Below are 21,064 nucleotides of genomic sequence, written 5' to 3' on the forward strand. Positions count from 1 at the left end.
GGCTTTAGAGGTTAATTTAGGAACGAACTCTGGTAACTCAAGAGGCAGCTAAGAAGTGCTGAATAAGTAGAGAGTTCTGGGGTGGGGGTGGGGGGTGCTTAACTTCAATTTCATTAGAGGAAGAGTTTGGCATTTGTCCTAGATATACCTACACCTACTCAATGGCCAGATCTGAAGCCACAAATCTGATGCATGCTCTGCAGAGATTTGAGCATGGAATCATCAGATCGAAACAGCTGCGAGAAGTGCAAAGTCCAGCTTGGGAAGCATTATTTCTTTTCTCAGTGCATTCCTTGTCATGTGTGTTAAAAACTATGAAACTCTGCAATCTGCCTTTGTGCCATCAGTGAGGAACCTGGACCTGTTTGTCACTTATGTCTGAAATGAAGATACTGAGGGATACTTGAAGCAGGCCTGACACCTGCTGGACAAGTTTGGTATTTTCCCCTATAGATGACCGTCCCTTTCACTACAACCCTTAGTGCATGTCTTTGAACTACTGTAGCACCATTTCTCAGTCTTGGTTCTGCCACCAGCCCTTCAGTGTTGCTAGATGCTGCCTGTGTAGGACTATGTCAAAGGTCTTACTAAAATTCAGTTAGACCATGCTTACTTGTACTGCTTTGTGATATGGAAGATTTTTTGTAATCCAGTCATAAAACTGGACCATTTCACAGTCCACTCTTTCTGACTGTGAAACTGTTCTTGTTGTACATGAGATTCTTACTATGTAAGAAAGGAACCTTCATTTCCCTTAGGATACTTTCATGACCTTCCCTGTTAGGATGGTTGGATTAGCAGGACTGTAGCTCACCAGATTTTTCCTACTCCTCCTGTCTTATGACTGTACTATTTTACTTTCTTCCAGTCATTCAACAGCTCTTTGCTAGCCAATGATGTATATATATATATATATATATATATATATATATATATATATATATATATATATATATATATATATATATATATATATATATATATATATATATGTATACAGACACACACACACACACACACACACACACACACACACACACACACACACACACACACACACACATGTATGTGTGTATGCTATTGAACTTGTTACTGATTCTTTGAACTGATGACCTCAGAAATTTTGTAGTAACTTTGATTACTCTCTTCCTGTACAAATCAAGAGATAACCTGCCTGATTATTCTTTAGTGTAGACAGTTCAGCTTGGTTATCAAACTCTTGTGGTTGTGTTAGTCTCATTCTAAGGGACCCTTTCCTCTAGCAACATGCTGGCATTCAGAAAAGCTTTTTCTCCATACTTTTTTTCAGCTGAGACTCCCATAAGCTTATTATTTTGTCTAAACGTGCAATTAAATTAATTATTATTTAGGTAATCCACAAGATTAAGGGATGATATTCATATATTTTTGAGATGACAAAACATAGAAACCCATTTGGCTTATAACAACATGCTGAAAATACGTCTGATAAAGGAATTTCTAACTTACTCTAGAGGCCCTCAGAGGTAGTTTTAATGTAAGGGGTGTGAGGAACGTGTTATAGATCAGGTAGTTTAACTAGTAAGGGATATGTTATGGAATTTCACTTAAGAAATTCCTGGTAAATGGAAATAAAGCATATTAATTCATTAAAAGATCTTCTCTACAAGTAAAACTAGCATATTTTAATCATCCCATGACCTTGCTAGCTGAAGCTGTTAGTAAGCCATTAGTATGTGTTCCACATTTTGCCCATTTATTCCACATTATGAGGGCTAGTGTTCCTCATTTTAGAGATGGAATGTTGGGAGCTATGCTGCTTCCTACAAATGTAATAAGCAGCTTGCTACAGGTAGAACACCATACATGGAGCAGTTCTCTGATTTGACCTGCTTCCTGCAAACTAACAAGCAGCTTGCTACAGGTAGAATACCACACATGGAGCAGTTCTCTGATCTGACCTGCTTCCTACAAATGTAACAAGCAGCTTGCTACAGGTAGAATACCACACATGGAGCAGTTCTCTGATCTGACCTGCTTCCTACAAATGTAACAGGCAGCTTGCTACAGGTAGAATACCACACATGGAGCAGTTCTCTGATCTGATCTGCTTCCTACAAATGTAACAAGCAGCTTACTACAGGTAGAATATCACACATGGAGCAGTTCTCTGATTTGACCTGCTTCCTCCAAACACAACAAGCAGCTTGCTACAGGTAGAATATCACACATGGAGCAGTTCTCTGATCTGACCTGCTTCCTACAAACACAACTGCCAATTGCACTTCCTAACACCTTGCGCCTGGAGCAGTCACCCCATTCACTCTCTGGAAAGCATTATAATTAAAAGAGAATGAATCATTCTGTATGTCATAGTGTCACCATACGTCTTGTGATGTTACTGCCTTTTTTTGCCATTTTCATGATTGTTTCAAAGGATGCAACTGCCAAAAATGGGACTGCCTTGCATAAACCTTGTAGCAAAACTGCAACTCTGCTTAACAACTTTTTCATTCATAGGTTCATAGTTTCATAGGTAGGTACTAGGCTGTTGACCCTTGGGCCTATATAAGCCTAGCCAAATGGTACTCTGGCTTTTATTTTCCTGTGCCCCTGTCAAGCAGAGCCACAGAAGTGATCCCCGGGGTGAATTTCCTATCTCCCATCCAATCATCCTGATTTTTCTTGAAGAGTGCTAATGAGGAGCTTTGTTTGACAGAGGTAGATAGTTTGTTCCAGAGTATGGGAAGTCTCTGGGACAGGAATCTATCCCTTCAGCATGTTCTGTTTATCGTGGTGACAAAGTTTAGGCCCCTAGAGCATGTAGCTCGGAGGGATTGGGATTTCTTTATGTGGAGCATGTCCAGCAGCTCTGGGTTTGACATAGCTTTGTATGTTAGGCAGAGATCGCCTCTGAGGAGGCGATATGTGACAGAGTAAAGCTGGAGTTTTTTGAGACGGTCTGCATAGGGCATCTGTTTGAGGCTGGTAATCCTCTTTCTGAGCTATTTCGGTGGCCTTTCCAGTTGTTGTAGATGTCTTGTGAGGTACATACCAAAAGGGGCGTTGTACTCTATAATGGGTCTAATAAGTGATGAGTAGAGGGGAACAATGACCTCTTTTTTCCTGGATGAGAAACCTTTTGTGATGAGGTGTGCCATGTAGAAGGATTTCCTGACTACTGTGGCAATGTGATTATCAAAGGAGAGACTACTGTCCACCTGTGTCCCAAGGTCTCTTATTACACTTTCGGTGTTAAGTAGACTACCGCCTATGTGGTAGTTCATGGGTACAGAGTTTTTACCAAAAGGGATGACAAATCACTTTTTGGCATTGAGCTTGAAGCCATGGCTTTGACACCAGGCGTCTGTCTCAGTGAGGCCCTTTTGTAGGATGTCCACATCGTTAAGGGTTTTGATTATGGCTCCTAGTTTGCAGTCATCTGCGAACTTTGTTAACCAAAGACCTTCTGTGTTAGTCTGTACTTCAGAGAAGTAGATACCAAACAGGAGAGGACCTAGGACTGAACCCTGTGGTACTCCACTTGTCACTGGTCTGAAGTTGGATTTAGAGTCTGCTACTTTCACTGTGTGGGTTCTGTCAGTGAGCCAGCTGGCAACCCATCTTGTGACATAGGGATTTATACTTAGTTTAGTGAGTTTGTCTGTACTTCCAGAGTGGGGGATTGTGTTGAAAGCCTTGGCGAGATCTAGATAGGCTGTGGTACCACCTTACCCTCATCTACGGCTTTGGTGACTGCTTCAAAGAAGTCTATCAGGTTTAGGAGACATGATCTGCCTTTTACAAACCCAAACTGGGTAGGGTTCAGAGTTTGGAGATTACCAATGTCATTGTTTATAAGTTCCATGATGATACGTTCCATAGCCTTGCAGACTAGGCTCATCAGGCTAATGGGGCAGTAGTTCCCGGGGTCCATGGTGGCTCCCCCTTTGTGGAATGGAATAACCATTGTTGTGTGCCATTCAGTGGGCACAAAGCCTGAGGAGAGGCTATGATTGACCATGGTACTTAGGTGGGGTGCCATTTCATTCTGTAGTTCATGTAGAATGCAGCCTGAATGTTGTCAGGTCCCATGGATCTGTGTTCTTGGCTTTGGAGGGTGTGTTTTTTACCTGTGCAGTCGTGATTACAGGTACTTTGCATTCTTCCGATATAGAGAAGGGCCCATTAGGGGATGAGAGAGGGGTAAAGTTAGCACTGAACCTGTCTGCCAGGATGTTGGCAATATCAGTTGGTTTTGTATATTTAGTGCCATTGTGCTGTAACTCAGAGCAGATCTGAATTTTGCCATTGAGATTCTTGACATAGCTAGAGAATGCTTTGTGGTTGTCTTTAGAATCAGTGGCGATTTTGTTTTCATAACTAACTTTGGAGGATTTTATGAGGGATCTTAACTTCTTACTGAGGCTGACCTCCAATCATTGGATTTTACTCTTTTTTTGCAACAGTTTCTTTCTTCTCTTGTAGAGTTTGTTTATAGCAGGGGACCACCAGATTGGCTTCCTTTTTTTTTGGAGGATAGCATTTTGGTTCTGTTAGGGAATTGCATGATCCATGCACTTGTGTAAGTGCTTATAAAGTGCAGTTGTTTAGGATTCAGCAGTCGTATCTCTATTGTCCATCAGCATGGGTGTCATGAAGTTTGCCACTTCTGTCTTAAGAAGCGTGAAGTTGGCTTTGGAGAAAATCTTTATGGTGGTTTCCCTAATGGGGGGTGGGGGTGGGATGTGGATATCTAGGGTGATTTGCTTGTGGTCGGATCTGACCAATGAGGAATTGACCTCTGGTGTGGAACACTGATTGCCCATGTTAGTAATGACCAAGTCTAGGATATTGCTGCCCCTGATGGGGTGTGGATAAGTTGATCCAAGGCATTGGAATTTATGAATTCTAGAAAACGTTGAGCACAAGAGTTGGTACATGAGTAGTTTTCCCAGTTAATGGTGGGGTAGTTGAAATTGCCCATTATTAATGTGTTAGGCTGTACTCTAATATTTTCCAGTGTATCAAGAAATGAGGAGTGAGAATGCTGGGGCATGGTGGGGGATCTGTAGCAAGCTACAATTTGCATTGCGGTCTTGCCCAAAGTTAGTTGCACTTGGATAATCTCAGATGCATTATGCTGAGCAACTAGCCTGGAGGTGTGGATATCCTTAATGAATATGGACACGCCTCCGCCTTTAGTGCTTTGGTCCAGGGTAGGTGGCCGAAAAGTGTGGTATGAATTATAGCCTGGTAATGCAGGGGTACTCTCTGGATCCTTGAACCAGGTCCCTGTCACTGCACAGATGTCGATGTTCTCCATTTTAAGGAGTGCCTCGAGTGAGTGCATTTTGAGGTTTAGACTTCTAGCATTAAGAAGCATTACCCTCAGATTTTGCTTGCTTGTACCTGTTACGGTGGTGAATTTGTCATTTGAATCTTGCCTAAAAAAGGCACTATAGGGGTGGCAAGATCCTTAGCCAGTATCTGGAATCCCAAGGGCAACAGGTACAGGCCATCTCTGGCAAAGCATCGTGGTTTGTCAATCATGTCATCCCAGGCAGACAGATACTGGATCCCCTTAGAATGAGACCAGAAGCTTATCCAATTGTTGAAGTCAATCATTTTGTCCTTGTACTGTGGTATCATTCTGGGTGATGACAGGATGCTACTCAGGGCTAGGGTCATACCTGCCTGGGCTGCAAGATCAGAAAGCTCCTCCATGTCTCTTTTCATGTAGCCCAGGGAGGTACGTCTCAGGTCATTCACACCAACATGGACAATGACAGAGTCATATTTGTACTTGCTGTTGAGTGACCTGAGTGCATGTCTTATGTGGTGGATCCTGACACCTGACAGGCAGCTGACAGTAACTTTCTCCTTGTTTAGCCTGGTGAGTGGAGCATCAGTGTGCCTGACTATAGAGTCATCTATGACTAGAGTGTTGGGTATGTTGCTATGCCTTATGGGCTGTGGTTGAGTGGCACACTGAGTTTGTGGGCTATGTGTCATTTGTGTTGTGTTGGGGGGTGGAGGTTGCTTGCGTTTCTGCTTTGGAGGTCCCTGTTGCTTGGGTAGATTTTTTTTTGAGAGCCTACGTGAATGTAGGTGTGTGTTTTGTGTTTCTGTGTGTGTGTTTTTGTGGTGTAGGTTTTGAGGGACTATGTGATGAGTGTGGTATGGTGCGAGTGTTTACCTTCTTCTCTTGTCTGTCTAGTTCAGTCTTGGGTGAAGAGAGCTTTGCTTCAAGTTTGGTTATATAAGTGCATCTCTCACAGGTTGTAGTGTTGGGTGGTATGAGGAGAGGGTTGTCTGTGTACATGAGGCAATTGCTTCATTGCCCCAAGATGCCCAGATTCATCAGGTAGACAGGAGAAAACACAGGGAGCTGACCCTTAGACATGCCTGGATATGTGCTTATTTATTAAGTACTAAAAACTGTTTTCCTCCAGACAAGTGAGGAAAGTTGAGTGCTGTAGTATTTTGTAGCTTATTTAGTGCTTACAATGAGTTCTGAACAAGTGCTGAGCTCAAAGAAACATATTTGAGTGCTGAAACTAGAAAACTGGCTAGTTCTACAAAACAAAATTAAGCTAGAAGGCTTCCCTCCAACACAGAAAGGCTTAGGGGCTCAGACGCTTACAAGCAGTCTTGGATACAGCAAATCTGTATCTGGACTAGACAACTTATAGGAAAGGTAGGAAACAAGCTTAGAATATATATATATATATATATATATATATATATATATATATATATATATATATATATATATATATTTTTTTTTGTAACGTGGAAAGGGGAAAGGAGGAGCAGAAGATAACTGGACTGGCCTTCTCAAATGTTCTCCCTGGAATAGGTAGAATGAGGTAATAACAGTAGACTGGGAGGAGTGTCCCAGATTAAATTTACAGTAGGGGTGGGCAACTGCAAAGCCACCAAGTATAAAAACACAATACCAAGAGGCAGGGAGGGTGGGAAACAAAAATCAGAACAAACAATTCCAACCTGATGCTTAACAATTGTAGAAAAGTCTACTTAATACCTCACAGAGTGAGTAAAAAAAAGTGCTATAAATAACTCAGAAATAAGCAAAAAACAGGATACTTAATGTTATATATCACAGATTAGTTAGCTCAGAGCCCTTCCTCCGATTAGCACAGTGTGAAATGGCAGAAACAGTCACAAGTTAACTTCTTAAGTAACAAAGTTGAAACCTGAAACAACCTTAATAAAAGCTTGAAAGAACCAATGAGGTGCTTACTCCAAGGTGTAGTCCAGGCAACCCCAGTCAGCCAATGACCACAAACAATTCACTCTCACTGAAATGCTATACTGGCCTTGGCTAAGCTATGATGGCCTGGGACATGTGCTCAGGCACACAGCCTCTACTAACAAACAACTAGGCCCAAAACACAAGCCTGAATATGGACAATGCTACACTACCAACACTACTTAGGTAGAAAAAACTGCATAAATGTTTAAACAGATAAAGGATCAAGGAGACTCTAGAGAATGCTTTTAAATGCAAACAAGTTGTATGATACACTCCTAGCAGGAAATCAGAACAAACAAACCCAACCAGATGCTTAACAATTGTAGAAAATTCTACTTAATACCTCACACACAGTGAGTAAAATAAAAGTGCTGTAAATAACTCAGAAATAAGCAAAAAACAGGATACTTAATGTTATATATCACAGATTAGTTAGCTCAGAGCCCTTCCTCCGATTAGCTCAGTGTGAAATGGCAGAAACAGTCAAAAGTTAAATTGAAATAATAGAGGAGCTTACTAAACTAGAAACTCTTGATATTAAGTCTCCACCGCCCACCTCATCTCTTGCCTCATTCTCCCTAGCACCTGTAGCAACTTCCTTTATTAGATCACTTCTTAACAAACTCAAACCCTGTTCCCCATCAGCCGCCAAACTCCCTCCATTATTTCTCAAACATGCAGCTGAATCTGTAACATACCCTGTATCTATACTTTTCAAAAGATCCATCCAAGAATACCAGATATTGGGGAAAAAATTCTTCATAATATCCCTCCACAAGGGAAGAAATTCTACAGAACCCTCAAATTACAGGCCTATTGCCATATTATCCTCCTTATCTAAGATATTGGAAGAATGTATACACAGACAAATACGAAACCACCTCTTACAGGGAAACCGAATTATACTCACACAGCACGGTTTCTAACCCTCGCACAGTACTACTACTGCCCTCCTATCTTTCTCACACAACATTGCCCAAGCCAGTGATAATAATAAACTCATATCAACTCTATACCTCAACCTATCCAAAGCATTTGATACTGTTTCCATCCTAAACAAACTTTCTAACCTACAACTCTCTACCTCTACTACCTCCTGGTTTCTCAAACAGAAATCAGTCCGTCAGATGACAAACGTCCTTCTCCCATTTCCATCTTGTTAAGACCTGGGTTCCCCAGAGCTCTATCCTACTTTTTAATATATTTCCAAATAACCTCCATGTTTCCTGCCCCCACTCTACCTGATTCCACAATTATTAACACTTCCGACAATATACAAAATCTCCACACTGTCACTCAACAATCACTGCACCTAGTAGAATAATGACTAATTGAAAAAAACCTGCTTTTCAACCCCAAAAAGACCAAGCTTCTCCTTTTCCTTCCAAAAAACTTAATCCAGCTAAAGAACCTTCACCATCTCATCCTTAGATAATACAATTATCAGCACCGACTCAGAGACCAAATTGCTTGGCATTACTATGGATGACCAATTAAAATTCGACTTACATATCTTAAACTGTATCAAAAAGTCCAATCAAAATCTAGGTCTTCTATACCACAACAACAAATATATACCTAACAAATCTAGACCTAAACTGGCTCAAACATTTATTCTACCATCCCTGCTGTATGCTGTGCCCATACTTATTAACCTTCAAAACAATCTCTTAACCAAACTAGAAACCGCCTATAACAAGACAGCCGCATTTGCAGCCAATAATAGCTACAAATCCTATCACTATATATCCCTGAAAAGCTTAAGATGGCCTGAGCTCCCCTACAGGCTTCAAATTTCACAACTACAAATTGCACATAGCATCCTAAATAGCCCCAACTCCTGCCCTGCCCTTACATCCATAATTACACCCTACATACCCAATCATGACCTCAGAAGCACACAGAAAAACCTACTTAAGGTGACCAACCCAAAGAAAAATATTGGAAAAATACTTCACAGTCATTCAATTGCATACTCATAGAGCAAACTTCCATTGTCCCTTCGCTCCACTACCAAAAGTGATGAATTCAAAAAGCAACTAAAAATTCATTTTCAACATGCATGGATCTGTACTTGTCAGGAAATAACCTAATGAATTTTTCTTCTTCTTTCAATCAACATATCTGCCTGATATCTGCTATCTAAACTGTCTACACATATTATGCCTCTGCAGTTAGTATCTATGCTATATCTTTGTTGTGCTATGTCACGATGTTACTCTGAATTGTATATTACATATATTTTTTTTTTAGGCATTGCTGTATTCCTTGCAAATAACATAATGCTAACCACATTTCTCAAACATATTGCTACTGCATTCTCACAATACTGTACTTTTGCCTTGTAAATATTTCATGTTGTATACTTCTCTTTCTCTGTTTTGTATCGTTATTAAATTGTTTTTTTTTTTCTTATTTTTTAATTACTTTCCTGGAGCTTTTTTCCTTGGGTCTCCACTTTAAAATGGCTCTCTGGGCCCAGTTGGACTAACCCAGTTAACAAATGTAAAGATAAATTAATAAATAAAAAATAAAGTATTACATACAGTGCTATGCAAATAATATTCTTATATATCTGATGGCTACATGTAGAACATGTTAGCATTTAGAATGGTTTACTATTATAGAAATAGCACTCTACATTTCACTGTGCTGAATAATCTATCTCAGATTAAACTTTTGATTATTTTGTTTTGTTGCATGCATTTGCAATGGGGATATTTGTTTTCAAGCATTTCTCTTAGTTTGAGGTTTTAATGGCTACAAAACCTAGGTAATAACCATTTTCTGTATCTGCAATCTGTTTTGACATGTTTAGTTTGGAATGTTGCCATACGTTTTAAGTCTTATCCATTTTCATTTGTCAGTTTCATTCATATAAATTAGATTGAATCCACAAACCAGTCCCAAGCCTGCTATGTATGATACCAGCTGCATACTGATTTATAAGCAGATAAATTACTAGATGATGTTAAAGTACATCTGAGTATTTGTTGATGTCTAACTTGCCTTCATGCTGATGTTTCCAGAAAAAGTTAGAAATGTACTGCCCAGAGGTGAACGAATGGGAACTGCTGCTTCAGATGAAGAAATGGAAGCCATTGAAAAGGTAAGAAAATGATGAAGTGACACACATATTCCAAACAAACGAACAATAAATAAGTGTTGTATCATCTCCTGGCAGGCAGTTTCTATATTCTATATGCTACATATGCCAGTTGAAAGTAAAAGTCCAGGAATGGCTACATATACTTTTCAATAATAAGTGTTAATGATCTAACTAATTTGTAATGAGTGTGATGGCAGTGTGTATGTATGTGTGTGTATGTGCATGCGTGCACACGTGTGTGTGTGTGTGTGTGTGTGTGTGTGTGTGTGTGTGTGTGTGTGTGTGTGTGTGTGTGTGTGTGTGCGTGTGTGTGTGTGTGCGTGTGTGTGTGTCTGTAGTGTGACATGTGAAGTATCTCAAATGTTATAGGTTCATAGTTTTATATACTAAGCCAATGGTATGTCAACCATTGCAGGCTTAGCCAACAATGCCATAGAAAGAGAACCGTTGAAAGTGACCTAATAGTTTAGAAGATGTAGTTAGAAAGCAAAGTTAATCTGGAAGATATAGAAAGAATATTTTTGGCTTGTACTATGGTAGATGGAAGGAAAATAGGAATAAAATGGAGAACGGAGGAAAAGAGAAGCAGAGAAGGAATAGGAAGGACTGAGATGTAATAATATTTAATTTGGCACATTTAAAATTTTGTAGCCAGTGACTTATGAGATGAATTTATGAGAGCATATATTTCATTTCATGAATTAGACCCCTGCATATTTAATTTCACTGTCTAACTCTACCCTAAACCTAAGCCTATTCATTTCAATGTAATGCAGTAATTATCTGGCTTTATGGGATCTTCTACAAGTGATCAAATGCTAATAGTTCATGACATTCTTACTCACTACAACTTGCTCTAAATGGCAAGTGCTTTGACTCTCAATAGTCTAATCCTATTTAACTAATGCTTTGATTTTCTGACCATACTGATCTGCACAGCCCAACCAGAGCCTTAACTCTAACCTGAAAACTCCCACCCGGCCTTTATCACTAACCATAATACGCCCCTTCTGTTCCATAACTCTAAAGTCCCTGATCAGTCCCTAAACCTAAAACTCACTTCACCCCCATAAATCAAAAGTTCCCAGTTGCTCCCTAAACCTAAAACTTCACTGTCCACTCCGTAACCCTAATATCTTTGATTGCAGATTGCATCCTGGAGCCCTCCCAATAACTTCTTCATGTATGAGTTCCCCTCTCTCCGCACAGCTGTTGTACCTTGCCTGAACATATAGCTGAGTTTGAGCAGAAGCAGCAGACATTGTGAGCTACAAGATGCCTGAATTCCTGGCTGTGAGAAAGTGGTTTTCAAGTGCCTGGGACGTGGGCACAAGGGAGCCCGCAGGATTTTTTTGCAGAGGGGTGCAAACCCGGAGCACTGCCCTAACTCCACCCCTTAAAAGCACCAGCCCTAACCCCACCCCCTTCACCACCCCCACACACACACAGCCATTCCAGTATCCCATTACTTGGCTATTTCTCCCCAGTTGCCATAAACACTGTTCAAAACTCTCGGTGTGCATACTGTTTTATGCTTTACTTCTACAATGATTACAGATATTTGGTTTTAATTTACAACTTTTATTTCAAATTTTAGGGCCTTAGGGCCAATAGCCTAGTAACTTCCTATTTTATAGCAGAAACACTGATAGACATTTGCTAAACTTAAACAAAGCAATAGTCTTACAATGAAAACAGACTTAGCATTAAAACTTCTCTACCTTTGAAACTCACATTCACTGAAACAGCATTGAAACCCACATTCAAAGAAAATGCATCTGGCCAGTGGCAGGTTAAGTTTACCTTTGGACTGCTTTCAAATCATAGGCCCTTTGCACATATTTCAGAACCATGCATAACTGCTTTGATTAATCTTCCTGATTGTATTAATTATAATATATTAATATATTAATAGTGTATTAATTCTGGTTTAAGCACTTGGAATTCAGGCCAGTTATTTTACATTAAGAGGGTTCGTGGTCTGCACTCTTGTGGGAGGAGAGGCTGGACTCTGCCCTTCTGAGCTGGGAATTTCTGGTTAAAGGCTTATAGTGCCTGCATATTTGAACTGCTTCTTACTGAAATTGGTACACCTTGTTTGCTGTAGCATAGACTAGATCCAGGCCTGCTGAATCTAGCTTTGTTTGTATAACTTGAGCACTAATCCAGACATTCTTTAAAGTATTCAATTGTATTTATTACTGCTTGGTAGTAACTTGATTAAAGTGTAGATATCATTCTAAGTCTTTTGGATTAAGCACTTGGGCTTCAGACCAGTTGTTTTACATTAGGAAGGTTTGTGGCCTGCACTGTGGTGGCAGGACAGGTAGCTTACAACCTTCTAAGTTGGGAACTGCTGATTGAGGGCTCAGTGTCTGTTATTCTAAAAGTGTATTAGTTCTGGTTTAAGCACTTGGGCTTCAGGCCAGTTATTTTACATTAAGAAGGTTTGTGGTCTGCACTCTTGTGGGAGGAGAGGCTGGACTCTGCCCTTCTGAGATGGGAATTTCTGGTTAAAGGCTTATAGTGCCTGCATATTTGTACTGTTTCTTACTGAAATTGGTACACCTTGTTTGCTGTAGCATAGACTAGATCCAGGCCTGCTGAATCTAGCTTTGTTTGTATGCTTGTTGTTTGTTTGCTTGTTATTTCCCTGAAATGCTAATTCCACCTAAAACACGGCTTTTCAGTGCTTCTGTGGATCCCTAGTAATATCTGCATTGCTTACTGTACTTATTTCCTTGTTTCACTTGAAAGAAAGTTACTGTTTGTCGTTTTTGCATTTAAGTTACCTGTAACACATTGCATTTAAGTTACCTGGCACTTGCTCACTAAAGCAATTATATAAGTCAGCACTAAAAAATTAAAAGCACTACACCCTTACAAACTCCCCTTGAGTACCTTGTTCGCCATTGGCCCTTTTTTTCAATTATAAAGGAATTCCCAATACTATCCTAGCATGTCCAAAGGTCAATTGTCAATCTCCTCTCCGGTCCAGCTGGTGAATCTGGGAATCTTGAGGCAATGTTACAACTGCCTCATGTACACAGACAACCCTCTCCTCCTCCCAACAAATTCCAACACATGTGAGAGATGCAACCATATAGCCAAACTGGAGGCTAAGCTCTCTCAACTCAGTACTGGCGTAACCAGTCAGGAGGAGAAGGAAACCACACTCACTACAATTCCAGTCTCACATAGACCTACCACGACAGCAACCAAACACATAAACACACAAAAACATACTCGGAGGCTCTAAATAAAAATCTGCCTAAGCAGCAGAGACCTCCAAAGCAGACACCCAAGCAACCGCTACCACAAAACAAAACACGTGCAACACATAGCTCACAAACCCAGTGTGCCAAACAGTCACAGCCCTTGAGGCTAAACAACACACCTGATACACTTGTAATAGGTGACTCTATTGTTAGGCACACTGACGTCCCGCTCACCAGGCTGAACAAGGCGAAGGTCACGGTGAGCTGCCTGTCGGGCGCTAGGATCTGCCACATAACACAAGCACTCAGGTCACTCCAAGGGAAGTACAAATATGACTCAGCCATTGTCCATGCTGGTGTGAATAACCTGAGACGTACCTCCCTGGACTACATGAAAAGAGACATAGAGGAGCTCTCTGAGCATGTAGCCCAGGCCGGTATGACCCTGACCTTGAGTAGCATCTTACCCTCACCAAGAATGATGCCACAATATGAAGACAAGATGATCAATTTCAACAATTGGCTTAAGTATTGGTGTCATTCAAAGGGGATCCAATGCCTGTCAGCCTGAGATGACATGCTCGACAAGCCACGATGCTTTGCTAGGGACGGCTTGCACCTGTCACCCCTGGGCTTTCGGATATTGGCAAAGGCTTTTGCTACCCCCATAGTGCCTTTTTTAGGCAAGGCTCAAAAGACAAACCCACCTCCATAGGTATCACAAGGGATAAGAAACTAAGAGTAATGCTACTCAACGCCAGAAGTCTAAACCTCAAGATGCACGCACTCAAAACTCTCCTTAGCATGGAGAACATCGATATCTGAGTAGTAACAGAAACCTGGTTCAAGGCTCCCAAGAGCATCCCAGTACTACCAGGTTATACCTCATACCATGCTTTTCGGCCCCAAAACTTGGACCAAACCACAAAAGGAGGGGGAGTATCAATATTCGTCAAAGATACCCACACCTCCAGGTTGGTGGCACAGCACGAAGCATCAGAGACTATCCGTGTGCAACTATCAGTGGGTAAAACTGCCTTCCAGTTTATAGCCTGCTACAGACCACCCTCCCAAACCCAGGAACCCCACTCGGCCTTCCTGAGAACACTGGAAAATATGAAGGTCTCTCCAAACACCATTATATAGGGCGACTTCAACTACCCAAACATAGACTGGGAGCATTACTCTAGCTCCAACACCCTAGCCCAAAGGTTCCTAGAATTTATAAACTCAAATGCTATGGAACAACTTGTTACCACTCCCACAAGAGGGGAAAACATACTGGACCTGATCATCACCAACATGGGGACTCTATGCTCCAGACCAGAAGTGTATCCCTCACTGGTAAGATCAGACCATAAACTAATATCACTGGATAGTCACATCCCGACCCCACCCCCTGCCCAGAAAACCACAGTGAAAAACTTCTCTAAAGCAAATTTCACACTCCTCAAAACTGAGGTGGAATCCTTCAAAGCCCCCGGGCCTGTGGAAAATACGGCCCAGACCACAGAATCCTTTATAAACGCATTCTATGAACACCTTCAGGAATGCATGGATCATGTAATCCCAAATAAAACCAAGACCCAATCCTCCAAAGGCAGATGTCCTGTCTGGTGGACCCCAGCCATAAACAAACTATACAATAGAAGGAGAAAGCTACTACATGATAGAGCAAAATCCCAAAAAGGGAAGGCATCTCTGATCAGTATTAGCAAAAAACTACGGGCACTCATAAAATCGTCTAAGGCCAGCTTCGAGAGATAAATTGCACAGGACACTAAGGATAATCACAAGGCTTTCTTTAGTTATGTTAGGAACCTGGGTGGGAATTCCCAGATATGCTCAGAATTAGTCCAAAATGACAAAAAATACACCGAACCCACAGACATAGCCAACATCCTAGCTGACAGGTTCAGCACAAACTTCTTCCCCCCTCCCCACCAAAAGGGCAAATATCTATCCCAGCAGAGTGCTGCCCCCCTGACATCTCAGATGCTCAGGTAAGAGCCGCCCTCTCCAAAGCAAAAAACACATCATCAATGGGACCAGACGGTGTCCCGGGCTGCAGCCTACATGAACTCCAAGAAGAGCTAAACCCAAACATAAAACTACTGTTCAATCTCAGCCTTACTACAGGATATGTACCTAAAGAGTGGCGTACAGCAACAGTGGTCCCTCTCCACAAAGGTCGTGCCTCAACGGATCCTGGAAACTATCGCCCCATAAGCCTGACTAGCTTGGTCTGCAAAGCTATGGAAAGGATCATCATCAACCTCATAAATAAAGATATTCAGGACCTACAGACACTGGATCCTACCCAGTTCAACTTTGTTAAGGGCAGATCCTGCCTCTTAAACCTGGTCGATTTCTTTGAAACAGTCACCAAGGCCATTGACGAGGGGAAGGTGGTCGACACAGCCTACCTGGACCTCGCAAAAGCCTTCGATACAATACCCCACTCGGGCATTATAGATAAGCTCACCAGCTTAAATATAAACCCCTATGTCACTAGATGGGTTGCAAACTGGCTCAAGGACAGAACCCACATAGTTAGAATTGCTGGAGCCATGTCAGATTCCAAACCAGTTACAAGTGGCATCCCACAAGGCTCAGTCCTGGGACCTCTCTTGTTCGGTATATATTTCTCGGAGGTACAGGCCAACACGGAAGAACTGTGGCTGACCAAGTTCGCAGATGACTGCAAACTGGGCGCCATAATCGACTCTCCAGCCGACACAAGCATCCTCCAAAAGGGCCTCATAGAAACAGACAACTGGTGCCAGAGCCATGGCCTCAAACTAAACGCCAAAATGTGTATAGTCATCCTCTTTGGCAAAAACAAAGTGCCCACAAATTACCACATAGGTGGTAATCCATTAAGTATAGAAGAAGTAATTAGGGACCTGGGGACCCAAGTTGATAGCAATCTCTCATTTGACAACCACGTGGCCAAAGTGGTTAGAAAAACATTTTATATAGCCCACCTAATCATGAAGGGATTCACATCTAGATCAGGGGAGGTCATCGTGCCTCTTTACTCATCCCTCATCAGGCCCATAATTGAGTACCATGCCCCTTTTGGGATGTACCTTACCAGACACCTGCAGCAACTGGAAAGACCCCAAAAGTACCTCACCAAGAGGATCAAAGGGCTCAAACAGATGCCATATGCTGCCCGGTTAAAGAAACTCCAGCTCTACTCAGTGGCATACCGCCTGCTCAGAGGCGATCTGTGCCTGACGTATAAAGCCATGTCCAACCCGGAATTAATGGACATGCTGCACCTCAGAAAATCCAAATTCCATCGAGCTACACGCTCGAGAAACTTGAACCTCAGCACTGAAATAAATAGGACATGCTGGAGGGACAGATTCATAACCCAGAGGCTCCCTTCACTCTGGAATAAAATCCCAGTCCAGGTTAGGCAGAGTCCCTCACTGACTCTCTTCAAGAGGAATCTTGATGAGTGGATGGGAGATCGTATGTTTACCCCGGGTATCAGTTCTGTGTCACTGTTAGACAGAGGCACAGTATACTAACTTCGAAAAAGGGCATAGCAAAATTAATTTAAAATGGGTGGCGAAAGCCAAACACACTCTGGCTAGGCATATAAATGCCCTAGGGCAGATAGCCTAGTATGAACCTATGAACCTAATATATAATAATTGAATTATATCCCTTGTTAATACAGCACCACTTAGAGAGAGTGTTTATAGTTTTGAATATTTTTTCCAGTAAGCAATGAAACAAAACATATGAACCAATAATGACAAATTGCCCAATTCAGAACATTTCAACCATAAAAGGCCAGTTAAACATCTATCATTACAATCTACCAATATCAATCAATATGCACAATCTCTGCAGAAGTAAAAGTCATCTGAATAATTTCACATTAAAGAGATCTGAAACTAATGGAGAGGTTGTTGCTAGAAAACAGCTTTATATTTCAGTGTTTCATCTACAAAATCAGTGCCTGCTCCCCTTAAACAATAAATTGCCTATGTTAGATTTAAAAAAATGCTAAGCTTGTATATTGCAATAGGAATAAGTGGCAAGCGGAAACACAGGTTCATAGTTACTAGGCATCTCATCCAAAGGAGGACATACTCAGGACTGCAGCACTCCACCCCCTTAAAATACAAATCTAAATGTGGTGGGAGTATAACCTACAGCCCTCTACATCAAGATGCAAGTATGCTACCTGCTGTGCTACTAAGACTGTTTTGAAATTCTACACCACACTAGTGATACCATTTGTTAAACAAAACAGTTGCACATTTTAAGCAGACTTAGCATGAGCAGCAGTAAACTTCTCTTCCCTTGAAGCTCACAATTCCTTGAAAATAAATTCCACCTGCTAACTCTAAATAGGGCATTTCACTCTCTCTCACACACACATACCTCAGCCTCTGTGAAAATCTGTACAGTTGAGAGGTATGAGTCACACACATACATCCCCCAGCCTCCTTAGAAAATGGATAGAACAAAATTGTTTGCATTAGTATGCATTTTCTGGGGATATGACGTCTAAAACTCAACTTCAGTCTTCAGTGATTTGCCAGAAATAACACAATTTTATGAGAAACAATCTGAAAATATGAGGCAAAAATCTGGATAATTGTGAGGTATGACCCCCCCATACACCCCTTCCCTCCCTCCCTCTTACAAACACACACACACCCTTAGTAAATGGAATCTTTGCATAGAGATTAATCCACACACACATGCCCCTTAGTAAATGGAATCTCTGCATAGAGATTAATCCAAACACAATGCACCTTAGAAAAACAGAGCATTTCTGCCTGCACATAAACTAAAAGAGCAGTGCATAAACCAACCCAGCATAAGCTTGCATAGAAATTAACACACACACCTTAGTAAACAGAGTCTGCATAGAGATGAATCCAAAAACAACAGAGCACTTCTGCCTGCATATAAACTAAAACAGCACAGCACAAGCCAAGACTGGGCATTGACAACAGCTTGTTCCTTAGTTCTTCATGTTTACAATAACAGTGTGGCTTACATAAAGGGCTGTAAATATTTAAGTAGGGCTGTTAAAGCCTGTTAAATATAAGAAAAACACTTAGGGCAGGATTCACGAAGGCTTGCATGGAGTGTAAGAGATGTGTAACACTCCATGCAAGCCTCGCGATCCAGGAACAGCCCGGAACTCCGTGTAAGAGACCAGCTAAAACGTCTCTTACACGGACTGGGCGTGGATATGCTAAATACCTCACTTGCAGCTGAAAGGTATGCAAATGAGGTATATTAGTGATCCACGAAGCAGAAACCAGCCCGTGTAAGAGACGTTTTAGCTGTAGAAATGTACTCAGTTGACAACTGAGTATGTTTCTGCAAAAATCACAACGGAGCCATGTCAGCTCCAAATAAAGGGTGCATATGTGTCAGGCAGCATGCCAATGGCCAAATATGTGGCCATTGGCAAGGTAACCTGATGCAAAAATTTAAAAAATATAATTTTTTTTCGGCGATCGCTGATGTTTAAATGCAGCGCAGCCCCGCGCAAACGGGCTGCGCTGTATAAAACATAAAAATGAAGGTTATAAACCCACAAATGTGGGTTCTATGCAATACATGGAATGACAATGCAGGGAACAGCAGACCAAAAACAACATGGCCACCGTGTAGTGGTTGCTAAGGGGGGAAGCTGAGTCTAAGACATGTAACTAAGCATTAGTAGGCAATCTCATGTAAATGAGGGTTAGGATACTGAATCCCACAGTCACATAGCAAATGAGCACAGTCTGAGTAGTGTAAGAGATACATAAGGGGGAGGAATAGAGTAGGAGATAGGGGACATCACAGGGGGGAATGGTAGAAAGAAATGCAGTTCATTGGAGGTCAGTGTAACATGACAGATGACAGACACAGATCAGGGAAAGAGGAGTGCCACAAGGTAAGCATGGGAAAGTCAAGAAATGGAAGGTGTACACTGTTACTTACACCAAAGTTTCTTGCTGGTCGTGCATGCACGCAGTCGCCATGAAGTGCGAGTAGGGCAGTGTGCACGCGTGTAAGGCAGACTGAGCATGTGGGAGCGTGTTGATAGATGTTTAACACTGTTTGCGCTGGTGTGCGCGCGTGTAGGGCAGACAGAGCATGTGGGAGCCTGTTGGCAGACTTGTAAAACTGTTAGCGCCGGTGTGCGCGTGTTTTAACCCGAATAGGCAGATCCTGAACCGTGTAAGCATGTGTGCGCAAGTGTAAGCCACTGTGAGCGTGTTCCTGCTGGTATGCACGCTGCTCCCCCCTGAGGAAACAGAAAGGAAAAAGGAAGCAACAGAATTAGTAGGAAGCTAGCAGGGAATACTGCTGGAGCTAGCAGGTGAAAACAATTAGAAGCAGGCAATTACACAGGCAGAATAGTAGCCCAGCCCAGCACTTAAAACTCTGCAAACAGCAGTGCAGGATGTTTCTCTCAAGAGACACTGCAAGACAGGAGTAAGCTATTAGAAGTGAAAACTGAAAAAGCTTCACTCAGAGCAGAAATGTTAGGGGCTGCCATAACTGTCATAATGAGACATAGGCGAATTGCTGAGGGTGGTGACAATGCAGATGGTACCAGACAACCCACAGTGAGGAGACGGAGAAGAGTGTACAGGCCCAGGGTCACCTACCACGGGTTACATGAGCTGGAGATAGTAGAGCGCTATAGAGTGGACAGAGAGCTCCTGCAGCAAATAGTTGAGCTGTGCAGGCCATGCCTCACACACAGAACCAACAGAGGGGAACCCATCCCAGTGGAAACCAAGGTATGTGTTGGCCTAAGAATACTAGCAACAGGTACCTTCCAGAGACCAACTGGTGATATGATGGGGATATCACAGGCATCAGCCTCCAGGGTACTGCACCAGTTCCTGGATGCCATGTCAGCACATGTCGGTGATCATGTATATTTCCCCAATGCCCGTGAGGTATTGGCCAGCAATATGTGCCTCTTCCAGCAAATAGCGGAATACCCTGAGGTAGTGGGTGCAATAGACTGCACGCACATACGCATCAAAGCACCAGTGAGCGGTGAGCGGGGTAGGGCCTACATTAACTGCAAGGGCTTCCCCTCCATCAACTGCCAGGTCGTGTGTGATGCCCAGGGCATAATAATAAATGTGTGTGCTGGCTGCCCTGGGAGCTACCATGATTCCCACATCTGGCATTTGACGCAGCTGTACCAGACATTTGCCAATGGGGACATCCCACACGGACACCTAGTGGGGGATGCAGGTTATGCACTGGAGCCGTGGCTGATGACACCCATCAGAAACACACACACATGAACAGGAACGCCATAATGAGGCACACGCACAAACACGTAATGTAATACAGCGTGTGTTTGGGCTGCTCAAGTCACGGTTCCGGTGTCTGGACACATCTGGTGGAGCCTTGCAGTACACACCAACTACATGTACCCAAATTGTCATGGTATGTGCTATGCTACATAATATGATCTTG

General features: G+C 42.2%; 1 protein-coding gene across 3 annotated transcripts in view; it reads left to right on the forward strand.

Annotated features, from left to right (window-relative positions):
• Positions 1-21,064, forward strand: part of ALLC (allantoicase) — a 420,793-nt gene that overhangs the window by 104,097 nt on the left and 295,632 nt on the right. For all 3 annotated transcript variants that reach the window (XM_044070482.1, XM_044070490.1, XM_044070498.1), the window contains one exon: positions 10,288-10,367. In XM_044070482.1, the coding sequence (XP_043926417.1) occupies positions 10,288-10,367 (80 nt within the window). The remainder of the gene's footprint in view (positions 1-10,287; positions 10,368-21,064) is intronic.

Source organism: Protopterus annectens, chromosome 1.part0 (assembly GCF_019279795.1).
Source record: "Protopterus annectens isolate FY-2018-M chromosome 1.part0, PAN1.0, whole genome shotgun sequence".
Lineage (NCBI taxonomy): Eukaryota > Metazoa > Chordata > Ceratodontiformes > Protopteridae > Protopterus > Protopterus annectens.